Genomic DNA, 15,091 nt, shown 5'->3' with positions numbered 1-15,091 from the left:
AGTAAATGAGAAGAGATCTTGGAATGCAATATTCTAAAAGGCAGACGAGTCTGGTTTGTATTAAGTATAATAATTTTCAAAGTTGAATCTAATCTGAAAATAGGAAAAACAACAAGAGACCTTTTAGGGGACTTTTAAGCATCTTTAATAACTAGAATTGAACAGGAGCTTTGAAATACAAATATGGGATTCCAAAGAAACCTAGAAAAATTATTTTATTAGTATAATTGGAAAGCACTGTTTACTAAAATGTTAATATTATAAAAGGGGAGTGGAAACACCTTTTCAGAACCTTTTGGTCTTCAAAGGGTTTTGAGGAAATTAAATAAGAAAAAGACCCTTAAAATTTTGGGTGTGGATTGGGTCTCTTCTGAGAGTTGAAGAGGGGGGAGGAAAGTGTAAAAAGAGAAATACACTTGTACAGAAAGAAGGAGTGAAGCTTGCTATTTCTCATAAGTAAAGTGTGAGAAAACTATATAAGCATGAAAGTAGGGATTTAAGAAATAATAATTAGATTTGGAAAGGCATGTTAAAAAGTGGATTTCCATTAAAAATGCACTCAAAACACTTTTTAAAGTTTAATCTGAGATATTAACATATTCTCAACTGCTTTCTTAAGTCTAGACAATCAACAAAATGAAAAGTCAAGTCCTACTTTGTAGGATTTACTCATTTCTAGGTTAAATGCTCACCTTGAAAATTGAACAATCAGTTCTTTCAACTCATTCAGAGCTGGCCCCCACATACCCCTTGAATTAGCCTCTTAACTTAAATGGAAGGATGATTGAAGGTAAGTCAAGTCAAAAAGCATTTATAAAAACACCTACCATGTGCCATGTATTGTGCTAAATGGTGGGAATAAAAGAATAAGCAGAAATACAGTTCTTGCTTTCAAGAAGCTTAATGAAAAGGAAGTAGGGAAGAGAGGAAGTTTCCTTGAGAAGGAGTATTATAAGACAGTCTTAGAATGTTAAGAGTGCAGCCTGGGGAGATTAAACACACACACACACACACACACACACACACACACACACACACACAGAGAGAGAGAGAGAGAGAGAGAGAGAGAGAGAGAGAAAGAGAGAGAGAGAGAGAGAGAGTTTTGTGTGGAAATATATCAAACTGCCAAACAAAATACCTGATCTTGAAGAGGAAAAGTGAAAAAAAGGAAAGAAAAAAAAAACAATCTAGAATTTAAGATGTTGTCTCAAGTTGTCTCTTAGACAATTAACAGATAAAATTGTGATATGTGAATGGAATATAATATTATTGAGTCATAAAAAATGATGAAATATAACTCCAGAGAACCCTGGATTGCATGAAGTGAGCAGAGCCGAAGGAACAATTTAGATAAAGATAATGACAATATAGAGTAAAATGACTTTTATATCCAATATGGTGGTTAACCATGTTTCCTTAGGATCTACAATGAAGAACATTAACACTTTCTGACACAGAAATAATAGATATGTAGCCCAGAAAGAGTTGGATAAAGTTTTTTGGACATAGTCACTATGTAGATAGTTTGCCTGATTATATTTATTTGTTTACAAATGTATTTTGAAATTACTTTTCTCAGTTAATAAGGGTTAAGGTTAACAATAATTATGCATGAAAAAGAGGGCCCTTAAAACACTTTACAATGTTCAGACAAAAATAGAAGGAAGTTCAGAAGAAAGGATCGATAAGCAGGGCAGTTTTGAAAATAATGTTTTGAATTTATTATATGCTTTAAAAACCCAATTGTTATGAAATAAGATTTATAATTACAAGAATCTTTTTTTCTTCTTTTTCTTTTTTGTGATAATGTAGAAATGTTTGTGGTAAAGGAAGGGAAATGCAAGTGGCTAAGTTTAGAATAATTTATGTTCATATATGTGTACAGAGTCCAAGTGTCCTCTTTAGGTCCCTAAGAGATTCTCTCCTTGGAGTCCTTGATGTCTATAGAATCCTCTCCCACTAGCTGAAAGCTATCTTAGATCATTATAGTGCAGCATTACACTTGAGCATTTACTGAAGAGTATACAGCTATATAGTGCTAGTGCTTAGTTCTAGAAAAAATCTTAGGAAAGATACTAAACTTTTATTTTTTTCTTTGTTTTGCCTTTAATTTCAGGTGACAATGCAGCATTTAAAGAGCAGGAAGACCCTAAACTTTGTGGCAAACAAATGCTTATCTAGAATCCAAGGAAATGGAGACATTGTCTGTGAGCTACCTGTAGAAGAAGATGGAAAAGCAATTTTTCCAAGTGTGTTATTAAACTTCAACATTTTTATAGCATTTTCAGTGTTTTATAGCTATTTTATTTATTTCTGAAATATTTAATTACATGGTATTAGTTGTTGTGAGGAAGGCAGTTATTTTTACATCAAATCAAAAGTTATATACAGTGAGAGATGTTTTTCAGAGATTGTGACTGAGTCACTGGCCATTGTAGAACCAGAACTAATTAGAATTCCTGAGTGTTGAACATTTTCTTATCCATTGGTAGCAATGGTGAAGATGGAGGTTGGAGGTTATGATGTTCCAGTTATAGGGGTCACCATGCCTTTAGATTACCCCAATCCATTATATACTCAAATATCATTATAACTCAAATGACTGTAAACTTTAAACTGTTCATGTAATAGTGTTGTCTTCAGTTTTAGAAAACCATAAAAGTAGAATGCAATCTATCATTAATTATTTAATTTATTAATTCTAATTTTAAGATGTGAACCCAGTGGGCATTTTTTATGTTAAAATGTCTAATGTATGAATTAGGTTAATGATTCAGAATTTTCATTTCCCTGTATATTGATAAATTAATCAATGGGGTGAATAGGGTGTTCAAGATAGAATAGCACCTCTGGTGAGAGAGCTTTACATGACTTTTTCAGAGATGCTCATCTATGTTTAGTGTACATCTGCCATCCAACTCTCACCTGTGCTTCCAAGAAACTTTAGCATGCACAGTAGCTAAACTGTGGTAAAACAAACAAACAAACTTGGCATATGGGTTAAAAATAAATTGAGTATAACAGACAGATTTCAAAACCATTGACAAATTAGGGGGATGTCTACCTCAAGCATGTGAAGATGTCTCCTGGAGGAATGAGCCCACAAAAACAATTTGTTCCAACAACCATGAAAATAGCTGAAGTAAGCACTGTGAAGCCCTAAGAGCTTAGTCAGACATCAAAGATATCAAGATCATCCAATGTATCCCAGACCATCACTAGTCATCTTGACCTTTGTTTTATCACTTGCACTTCAATGATTCTGGAAGCGAGGTGAAGCTGATGAGTTTGTGTAAATCTACCTCAATTCTAATTAATGTACAAGTTAAAATATTACCTGTGATGTCCTCTTGAAAAAAGAAGGAACAGATAACATTAATAAATACACAGAGACATTTATAAAGGAAGTTCTTTCTATATATATTTTTTAAAGTTAAATAATTTTAATTCAGACACACTATGAAGATAAGGCAACTCCAAATGAGGAATCTGTATACACAGGGCTCTCATAGAAGTCTGAGAATATAGAGTAGATCTCTAATTAATTTTCTCTAACTTGCATGAATTATTAGCAAATTGTTTTTGTCTTCTCTTTGCTTTGAATTAATAGTAGTAAGATATGATGTTAATGTCTACACGGGCCAGTTGAAAGAAGCAGAAACCACATCTCCGATTTACCTTTGTCTATACGGAGAAAGAGGTGACTCTGGTATAAGGCTTCTCCACAAATCAGATATGCCAATAAAATTCCAACGAGGTCAGGTAAGTCTATAATAATTATTTTCCAATCATTTCAGCAATATTTCTTAAAGAGACTGCTTTTCAAATTCCAGTATTTGATTTTCTTTGGCTTTCCAGTTTTCCCTACCATGACATTCTAACATGCTTTATCTGAAAGGTTTTTTCTTGAAAGAGCAATGAATTACACTAAACCATTAATGAATAATAGAACAATAAAAAGAAAGCATAAAAATTAGTGCTAATGATGAGAAAAGGCAAAAAAAAGAAATAGAAATGACACTAGGGAATTATAGTGTGAATATACTTAGTCAGGACTGAAAGGCATGAAAATTGTTCCAAAACTTTCAGTGCTTTTTAAAAAAGTAATTTGAACCAAGGAAGCTGTATTTTCAGTGCTTACAGCTTAGTATTCTGTTTTTTTTCTTTTATATGTTCACAAGTCATTTTTAAAGTAAATTTTCTAAGATATTACAGAGGAGTCAATGACAGTCTAATAAGAAAGGATATTTACTTTCTTTTGTATTGGTGTTGATTAAGAAAAGGCATTGTTCATTCATCCCTGCTAAAATTGAGAACATGGTTTAATCTTCCCAAATGAATAATATCTAAAAGAAAAGACAACTAAGTTCTCAATCTTGTGGGATCCACAAATTTTCTTTCAGTGTTATTCAAAAAGTTACCTAATTCTTTCACTTTCATCACAAAATAAAGTTACTTAATGGAATGAAGAGGAAGATTACTGCTTTGGATCAAACTCAAACTAATGTCAGTATTTTATTTAATCTACATTTGAATCTGTCATGATTTATCGTAATACAAGCATAGAGCTACTCCACTTCAGAATCAATAACTTATATTAATGTAACATTTATATATGAAGATTTATAAGGTTTATATATACATATTACATACATATACACACATATATGTGGATTTATTATTTTTATATTTATATCTCTATATACATACACACACATTTTTATTCTTTTATTTCCTTTTCTTATAATAATATTTTCAAATACATATTGGGGAGGGAAGGAGAATAAGCATTTATTAAATTTTTGCTATAAGCTAGGCACTATGATAAACACTTTACAAATATTATCCCTTTGATACTCACAAGCACTTTAGGAAATAGGTGCTATTATTATTATCACTATTTTACAACTAAAGATACTGAGACAAACAGAAGTTAAATAATTTGCCCAGGTTAATGCTAGATTTGAATTCAAGTCTTCCTGACTCCAGGCCCAGTGCTTTGTCCAAAGTATCATTGTATAATCATAGAAGATAATAGAAGATAATCATAGAAGATAAAACAGAATTCAAGGAGGGACTAGGCTCAGCATGACATGGCTAATGTTGGAACTAGAAATCAAACTTAAGTCTTTTGACTCCAAATCTTGTGCTCATTGCCATGCTATTCTTTTTATCTTTGATTAAATAAAGCTGGTCCCACGGAATTTTTATCCTTCCTCTTGCTCATTTACAATCTTATGGGATCCAATTTGTTATTTGGACATGCCATCTATTGTCTTTCATCCTTAGTATATGACCTGCCCAGTACCTATTTATATGATATACTACCTCGAATACATTTTTTATCCCTAACTTTTTGAAGGATTCCTCATTCATCAAGTAGTGGCTCAGAAAGGGATTAATGTTCTCCCTTCCTACTCCCCAAAATCCTTTATATATTTTCTTTCTGTCGCATAATAGGTGATGATAAGCTTCTGTTTAATTATTGTGGACTCACATTCCGATGCCTATGTGATTGTGGGCAGTACTGTTGATATCAAACATTTCTGTACAGATCAGTATGTCCTCTCTTAACTGATCAACATTAATGACATATTAACTATTTTAGGCGGTTTTGCTTCTTCTGGTTCATTCTCTAGACACAATATTTTGGTTGATGACTAAGATACCCATATTCACTCAGTCATATATTTATTAGTCACTTACTATGTGCCAAGGAATGAGCTAAGCATTGGGAATACTAAGAAAGGCAAAAGTCAGTCTCCTCAAGGAGCTCACAATCTAATGGGAAAAACCTCAAGCAAACAAATATGTACAAACAAGTTAGATAGGAAGTAATTAAGAGAGGGATGGAACTAAAATTAAGTGGGATTTGGAAAGGCTTCCTGTAGAAGGCAGGATTTTAGTTGGGACTTTAAGGAACTCAGAGAAGTCAGTAGGTAGAGATAAAGAATAAGAGCATTTCAGGAAGGAGCATATGCATGAAGACAAAAAATATTGGAGCTTAAAGATAGATATCTTATGTGAGGAATAACTAAGAGGTCAGGGTCACTAGATTAAAGAGAATATGACTGGGGGTGGGGATGGGAAGAGGTTATGAGGTATGAGAAGACTGACTTTGATTGCAAAGTAGATCTCATATTTGACCCTAGATGCAACAGGAAACCCTTAGAGTTTATTGAGTATGGGGATGACTAGTTTGTACCTGTGCTTTAGGAAAAATCATTTTGGAGCTGAATGGAGGATGAATTGCAATGAGGAAAGACTTGGGGCAATCAGACCCATCAGCTGATTATTGCAATAGTCCAGAAGTGAGGTGTTAAGGGTTTGCACCATAGTAATGATGATTTCAGGGGAAAGAAGAGAAGAGTATTGAAGAAATAAAATCAAAGGTAAAAACAACAGGCCTTGGCAATAGGAGTGATGATGAGAGATATGAGAAATGTGGTACATTTGACAGTAATAGTGAAATTATTTCAAATATTTATTTGTTTTCTATAGGATGTTTAGTTTTCATTAGGTATCATAAGGCAATTATTCATTCAGGCCAGGAACATGTGCTATTATATATGTCACTACTATGCAAGTCAGCTAATCTATTTGCCAGCATTTATTAATTACCTTCTATGCTCCAGACCTTATGCTAAGAAGTGAAAAAATAGTTTCAGTATCATTAAAGTATCATTCATATAAGGTATCAAGGGTTCCCCATCCAGACTATCCTTGAATTTTAAGACACATGACTTTAATGAAAAACTAATGATGAAGAAAATCAGCTAATGCTTCTTTTCCTTTAAGCAATTAATAGTTAAAGTTAATTGGCAATTTTTTGTGTGTTTAACCATAACATTGATGTCAGTTTTATTGTTTATATGTTTAAGTGTAGGTGGCATAATCAATAGGTAATCAGCATTGATGTTTTGCATATTTTTGGAAATAACTGTAATTGTAACAGTTTTGTGCATGCAAATTGATTTTCAGAGTGGCTTGGATGATAGATAGCTGTCTGTAATGTTGGGAATATATAAGTTCAAGATCCACCCCTAACACATTCTGGCTTTGAGCAATTCTTTTAATATCTCAGTGTTCCAAGGCACCTTTTTGACACTCTGACTTGCCCAGGAGAGGCCAAGTTGCACTGGTAGAAGAAGTTTTCTCACCTGGGAGTTTCCTATTCCAATGATATTACATTTCCAATCCTCTGCCTTTTATTTAACTCATCCTTTGGCTAGGATCCTAAGAATGAGTCTCCTGTTCTGATTTCTCCCCTCCAGGTTAGTTCAATTCTGTTGTGCATCTTTTGGCAGCAGTGCCTTTTTATCTAAGGTCTTTCCTTTGTATTTCTATGCAGTATTTTGTTTATTCATATATTTTGTGACTGACCTGTTTACTTTAATATAGTGAATAGAGCCTGCCCTAGTGTAAGAAGAAGAAAGGATATAAATTTGGTAAAAATTTTGGAGAGTGTTGATATTGTAAAAAACAAATGGTTCATCCATGGGACTCAATGGCAGATCTTTTTACATTTTGAATCAAGAATTGGGAAAAAAAAACTCTTTTGACATTTCTGTATGCTTTTATTTGATATGTGTGCTGCAAAGAAAATGACTTATGGATCTCAAGATTGTATGTTATTTTAAAGGAAATCAAGATAATCATTTTTTGAGAACTATCAGTGTACCTCACTTTCTCTTACCAGGAGGATGTTGGCCAAGATTCCTTTGGATCCACAGCTTTCTAGCATTTTTTACTTTGTGCTTCTGAAGTAGCAATATTATTTTACATTATGAAGTGATCATGTGAATATCATTAATAGAGTTCTGGAAGTAGATAATTCATTTCAGAACATCTGAGAATTTCATCAGTATCTTTAGTCTACTATATTTGGTTGTGTTCATAAATAAATAGTAGTTATCGCAAGAAGTTATCTTATTCAAAAAAATCCAGACATAAATATTCAGTGAATCAGGCAGTATTAGTGAAACATAACAGGTTCTATCAGTTAAATCTCAAAGTGACAAACACAAAACAAAGAAAGTTTAAGTCAAGCTTTAAAGTCAAGAACATTTAGAAACCTGGAAGCTGTTGTTAGGCTGTAGTTTTGGAGCTCCAGCATACTTTTCAATTGCCCACGCTCTATGTGTCCCCAGAAGCACTCAGTAACACCTTCCCCTCCTGGGGTTACCTTTGTGTTTCCAGGACCCCACTGTGGTAATGAAGGAGAGAAAGAAGGAGCCATATTAGCCTGCTGGCATCATGAATGAACTCTCTTGTTAGTGAAATTGTAGAAGACAGGTCATCACCTTGTCAGCACTGACTCCTCTTCATAGGATATATATTTTTTTAATTCTTTATAGATGCCTTTCTTTTTAAGCGATTTTTCTTTTCTCTGCCTAGCTGTTTGATTTTATTATTCTCTTACCTCTGGGTCACAGCATCCAGTTTGCTCTCTGAGTCCACATCCTACGCCCTATTAAGGTTCTCTCCCAAGGCTATTTTAATAGGTTTCTAATTCAAATCCTTACTGTTAGGTACTCTGCCCAAAGGAATGTAAATATTGATTGCTGAAATCTCACAAAATATCTTGGGCTTCATGAACTAGAAGCCCATTTTTTTAAGGCTTATGCCTTAAACCCAAATCACTCTGGCTCTTATTCAGTGATTGGTAATAGGTCCAAGCTCCACTTGGTCATTTTTTGAAGTTCTGATTGGTTCAGAGTGAATGTAAGTAGCAATTGTTTCTGTTTGGGCCAAAAACCATGAGGGGTTTCCCTCCCAGATTGATATATCAATCTCTATCTCTATAAATATCTCAATTTATCCATTTATCTATTTGACTAGATTAAAGGAGCCATTTTCTGCCTCATTTTTCGTTTAACCTAATCATGATTGGACATTGCCTCAGTCAAACTGAGATTTGTTAAAGACATTAGCTTAACAAGGTCAGTCTCTCACTGTAAACAGGGACATTCCCAGTTATCCTGATCCATATCTTGCCACTGGACTCAGATGGCTGTGGAGGAGAAGGTCAGACTGGTGACTTTACTCATCCCTTCCTCTAAATACAATTAATTTGTATGTCATAATATCACTTTCCTCATGTCATGCACCTCTTCTAAGAGAAAGGACATACAACAATTCCAAATCAAAATAATCTATTCCCCTTCCTTTTATCCAGATATGGCCAAGCTGTCTTTTGTCTGCAAGTCATCTAGATAAAGGACCTGGAAACCTCAATCTTGATGTAGCATTGTAGGCAATTGGAGCCTATACACCAGAAAATTGTGTACACTCTGGGGATTATTTGAGGCCCTTCAGGTATCAAAGAAGTGGCTGTGGAAGTAAATGTCCTCCCTTTTCTCCCAGCCAATATCCTAGTTCAGACCTTTTTCCCCTCTCACTTATACTATGGGATAATCCTAATAGCTTCCAGTAGTCTTCTTTTCAGTTCTTCCTTTATATGGCTTCTAAAATTATGTTCCCAAGGCAGAGTAAAGATCAATATATTTAGAGTCAGAAACAATGGTTCAAATCCTATTTCTGATGCTTATTGTATGACTTTGGTCAAATGAATTTTCTTTTTGCCTTTTGTTGCCTCAATTTGCTCAACTGTAAAATGATGGGAACTGTACAAGATTCCTTTGAATAAATGTCTTTTCGAGTTTTAAATCTTTGATTCTATGGTTGACAAATCCTCATGCACTTTCATTAATTCATGATGGATGAGAGTGATAAGGAAACTATGTTTGTGAGTCAGGGTAAATAAAGAATAGGGTCTGGGGCAAATAGTTACCTAGATCATTGAAAAGATCTTTTGCATTTGGAGATCACTGAAAAGTACTGGGAATGACCTCATTGTGTTCAGAGTAGAAGATGTGGAAATCAGAGTTCATTATGCTTCCCCAAAGTTGGTGGAGACTTTCTTTGAAAGGTAGTCTACTAAAATCTAGGGGTTTGAGTTCCAGAAATGTGTTCCAGTTGGGGAGACTGGGTTCTAAAATCTAGGTAATTCTTTAAGACAAACAAGGTTTATGAGACAAACCATAGACTTAGGGCATCTAATACTGGGCTTGGTATCAGGATGATCTGAACTTGCCTCAGACATTGATAGTTATTCAAACCTAGGCAAATAACCTTTCTATGTCTTTGTTTCCTCAAAGGTAAAATGAGGGGCTTCCTTTTCATCTCTAAGTGATTCTATGCTGTTATACTTCCTTTTTAGCCCTTTGCAGAAAAAAAAATTATGAAAAAGCAGCCTTGTTCTAAGCCAACATGTGGCTCAAGCCTTATGTATATAAGGAAGAGAACAAGGTTCCAAATAATATACATTTAAACCTTGGTTTCCTCAGATTGTGGTTTTAGGCAAAGTTAACCTGATTGCTTATATGGGTATCAAAATCACACTTACACCATGGGTTATTCTGATGATACAATAAAATAATCATGTAGGTCCTTTTACAAATTTTAAAGCACTAATATACATTAATTGGGAATACCTCCTGAAGTTGGAGCATGCCCTTAGCTGGCAGGATAAATCCTGAAAGGGACTTAGCACCCTAAAAGAGTTAGTTAGCTCTAAGAAGAAGTGGGGTTGAGAAGCATAGGAGGTTAATAGGGATACATATGACATGGGAGAGAGTTAAGGGGAAAGACATCAAGAGACAGAGTGTTGGGGTAGACTGATTGAAATGAGGGCAATAAATATGGCATGAACCTAAGTAGATTTTTAAGGAAAAATTAACTTCAGGGACATGATTAGTATTTGGGACAGGACATGGCAAGGTAAGGTTGCTCAGGACCTCCACAGAGGATGGATCTCAGAAGTTTGATATAACTTGGATTTCTAACTGAAACCTCCATGGAAGGTAGGATCACCAACCTAAACTGGTTTCTCTCAGAGCCTTCTCCTTGCCTGCCCAGGGAATAATTTTATCAATACTTCAGTTTCTCTCTGCCCACCACACCTATCAATCAGGATCTCATTAGTTCTTGATAACATTCCTCAATCATCAGATTTTAGGAGCTACAAAACTGGAGTGCACATGCATATGTACATATATACGTATAAATTTTACTGATAATAGTTAAAATGTTCACCAATCTCCAATTATAAACTCTGAAGATTGTCCAAACAAGGATTTTTTTGGATTTTTTTCTATGAGTAATTTTAGAGTAGTCATTTTTATCATAAAATGATAAATAATATCTGAGAGAATTCCTGTAGTCCCTCATAATTCTACATGTGAACTCTATAGAAATGTGTATGGATGTTTGATTTGTCATTGGTCTTATTTAAAACTGATGATGGAATTGTCCTTTTTTGTATATAAATAATGTACTGTAGAGCTATTTATAGAGAAAGAAGTTCCTTTTTTAAAAAAAATTCTGTTCCCACATCATTGGACTTGTAGTAGTTTTCATGGAAATTGAATTGTGCTCTTGCTCTTCATTAGGTCAGACTGTGGTCAGCCTAACCAAATCTAATAAGCCGCTTGTCTCCATTAAAATGATTTTTGTCACTGGAGGCAGGAATCCAAAAAAATAGAGAAGCCACACATGATCGTCTTCACTTCAGCTCTTTCAGATTGAATGGGAAAAAATGGAACTGCAAGAAATAAAATTCTGACCAAATAAATAAATGTTCAAATGAACAAACAAATGAATATATATTATATATGTGTTTCCATGTGTGTGTATACATACATACATGCATATATGTATATAAAATAGATGAAAATGTAATTTGCTTATTTTTCTTTTGTTATTACCCCCTTCTGGTGTTAACCTCAGTCACATGAACTTCTGGTTTTCCTTGGGTTATTGTTACTGCTTGCATTTGTCATGTGCTTGAACTTCGTTGTTTTTTTTTTTTTTTCCCCTCCTGTACAGATTGATAAGTTTCAAGTGGAAGCTGTATCTCTGGGGAAACTGCAGAAGGTGCTATTGCTCTGTAAGGCCACTGACCTATCTCAATACTGGTACTGTGAGAAAGTCATAGTCAGAGAGCCAATGAAGGAATTAGAGTCCATATTCAACTGTGAAAGGTAAGGTTAACTCTCTACTGCTAACTTTTAATCATTCTCTTGTGAGATATGCTATTGTCTTAGAATTATATTCACCTCATAGCTGGCAAAAATCTACAGCATTATATTTGATTTTTAAGGGGAAATATATTTTTAAAATTCTCTATGTGATTTAATTTTCCACCATTGATAATTTAATTTTGTGATCTCCTGGTAATTATTGGAAAGAGAATCCACATACCTTCATATATTTTTGCTGGAGCAGTGCAGTGTATTTCAATGCAGGGACAATGTCCCATAAAGCCTGAAATCTACTAAGCAAACAGTGAGGATAAATCACAGGAATAAGTTTTTAAATTTAAATTTAATCCATTACCAAAAGAGTCAGTGGACTCCAATTTTAAACATAATTGTCCTAGTGATATTCTTTCAAAAGAAGTAATCAGAAGTAAAGGAATGAGAAGAAGACAAACAAAACAATATGTTTGAAAAAAGTCAGAGAACTAGATCCAGTAAACAAGGGAATCGCCAGTTCAAGAGCTAAGCCAGAATTGGTATAAGTGAGAAGTTATTAGATGGGCAATGCAACAGGAACTAAGAAAATTTCATTATAAAACACCAAAGAAAATGAGATACCAAACCTAGACAGCAGTAACGAGAATTTTATTTGGCTTTAGACTATCAGGTATCACGTTGCATCTTTGCCCTTTTTGGCATCTCTCTCAATTCCAACTCTTCCTTTATATTTTTTCTATCATTGTAATTTAGACTCTTTATTCTGAGATTATGATGATATTATTATTATTATTATTATTGTTAATTGTCATTGTAGTCATTGTTATATATTCTTTAGGCCGGGCTCTTTGTCCCCAATTTTTTCCTATTAATCCCTTAGATGCCTGCAGATTACTTTTTTTAAATTTTTAATTTTTTAAAATAGTTATAACTTTTTATTGATAGAACCCATGTCTGGGTAATTTCTTTTTACAACATTATCCCTTGCACTCACTTCTGTTCTGACATTTCCCCTCCCTCTTTCCACCCCTTTCCCAGATAGCAAGTTAAATATGTTACAGTATTTCCTAGATACAATATATGTGTGAAGAACCAAACAGTTCTCTTGTTGTACAGGAAGAGTTGGATTCAGAAGGTAAAAATAATCCAGGAAGAAAAACAAAAATGCAAACAGTTTACAATCATTTCCCAGTGTTCTTTCTTTGGGTATAGCTGCTTTTGTCTATCCTTGATCAATTGAAACTGAGTTAGATCTCTTTGTCGAAGAAATCCACTCCATCAGAATACATCCTCATACAGTATCATTGTTGAAGTATATAATGATCTCCTGGTTCTGCTCATTTCACTCAGCATCAGTTCATGTAAGTCTCTCCAAGCCTCTCTGTATTCATCCTGCTGGTCATTTCTTACAAACAATAATATTCCATAACATTCATATACCACAATTTACCCAGCCATTCTCCAATTGTTGGGCATTCATTCAGTTTCCAGTTTCTGGCCACTACAAACAGGGCTATCACAAACATTTTGGCACATACAGGTCCCTTTCCTTTCTTTAGCATCTCTTTGGGATATAAGCCTAGTAGCAGCACCTGCAGATTACTCTCGATAGAGAATTGCTTTGAACTTGCTTGCTTAAATTCTTTAATTGTTCTTGCTCTCTACACAATAATGTCTAAATTTCTAAATGACATTCAAGACACTCCATTGTTTGATCCATTCTTCCATAATAGTCTTACAGTGTGCACAGTTATTGAATGTGTAGGGAAATGGAACATGGACAGTCAAGGATGACTCTCAAATTATGACCTTGGATAATGGAAAAGATGGTAGTACTCTTGACAGAAAGTGATGGAAGAGGTGTGGTCTTTGGAGAAAAGATTATACATTCTGATTAAGATATAATGAGTTTGAGAAGCCTATAGAAAATATCAAGTATAGAATATGTAAATATTCAATAGGCCATAAACTCAGGAAAAATATAGGCACTGATTATATAGGTCTTAGAGCCATCTGCATAGAGATAATAATTAAAAACATGGCAGTTGATGAGACAACTGAGATTGTGGAGAGGAAAAGAGTAGCTCCTATTAGGGAGAATGACATGATTGATGAACTATCCAAGAATAGTGAGAAGAAATGTTAGGAAAAAAAGAGAGCAGTGTCACACAAACCTAGATAAGTGTGAATATTCAGGAAGCAACAGTGTCAAATGCTGTTGAGTTGTGAAAAATGAGGAAGAATTGAAAAAAGGCAACATTATTTGTTATCAATTAAAAGATCATTAATAACTCTTTCTCTTCCTTCTCTCTCCCCTCTTCTCTCCCTCTGTCTCTGTCTCTCTTTCTCTTTCTTTGTGTATGTCTCTGTCTCTCTTTCTTTTTCTTTGTGTCTGTGTCTCTGTCTCTCTCTCTCTGTCTCTCTGCCTCTGTCTGTCTGTCTATCTGTCTCAATCTAAAATTCAAGCTTTTCCACAAACTATCTATAGTTAAAGGGAATAAATGGGTTGTACAGGTGATAGAAGTGGATGCAGATTTTCAGAATGATATCTAGAAACTGGGTGATTCCAGCTGACTTTGGAACCTGGAAGACAACTCATAATCAGTGTAGAATTTTATTAATGAATATGTGGTATACCCCTATTTTTTTTCAGCTACCTTGGACATAAATCTTTGTATTGCTTGCAGAATGTTGTCCAATTTTGAGCAGGCATCCAAAAGATCGTATAATACAGCATAGCATTTACCATTTATTCATATTACCTCAATTTACAGCTTGAGAACCATCAGCAAAGTTCAAGATAGTCTAGATATCAGAAATTGGTGGACAAATTTAAGGACCAGATTGTTGACTTTGTGTAAGTCTGGTTTTAATCTTGGAAGATTTACTTGAATCTCCTCATTGTTAAAGAGAGTGGCTATTTGGTGGGAATGGGACAAACTTTTAGATATAAATTTCTTTTTAAGGAATAACAACTTGGCAAACAATTTGAATTAAAAACTAATTCTCCTTAATTCATCTAGAATAGAAATATTTAATGGGACAGATTTTAT

General features: G+C 34.2%; 1 protein-coding gene across 1 annotated transcript in view; it reads left to right on the top strand.

Moving 5' to 3' along the window:
- The window catches only part of RP1 (RP1 axonemal microtubule associated), a 582,455-nt gene that overhangs the window by 164,088 nt on the left and 403,276 nt on the right, over positions 1–15,091 (top strand). Inside the window, exons 20-22 of the mRNA XM_031946393.1 lie at positions 2,117–2,249; positions 3,611–3,762; positions 11,890–12,044. Of these exons, the coding sequence (XP_031802253.1) occupies positions 2,117–2,249; positions 3,611–3,762; positions 11,890–12,044 (440 nt within the window). The remainder of the gene's footprint in view (positions 1–2,116; positions 2,250–3,610; positions 3,763–11,889; positions 12,045–15,091) is intronic.

This window comes from Sarcophilus harrisii, chromosome 1 (genome assembly GCF_902635505.1).
Source record: "Sarcophilus harrisii chromosome 1, mSarHar1.11, whole genome shotgun sequence".
Taxonomy (NCBI): domain Eukaryota; kingdom Metazoa; phylum Chordata; class Mammalia; order Dasyuromorphia; family Dasyuridae; genus Sarcophilus; species Sarcophilus harrisii.
The sequence above is the reverse complement of the archived record's forward strand: the minus strand, read 5'-3'. Positions and strand labels throughout refer to the sequence as shown.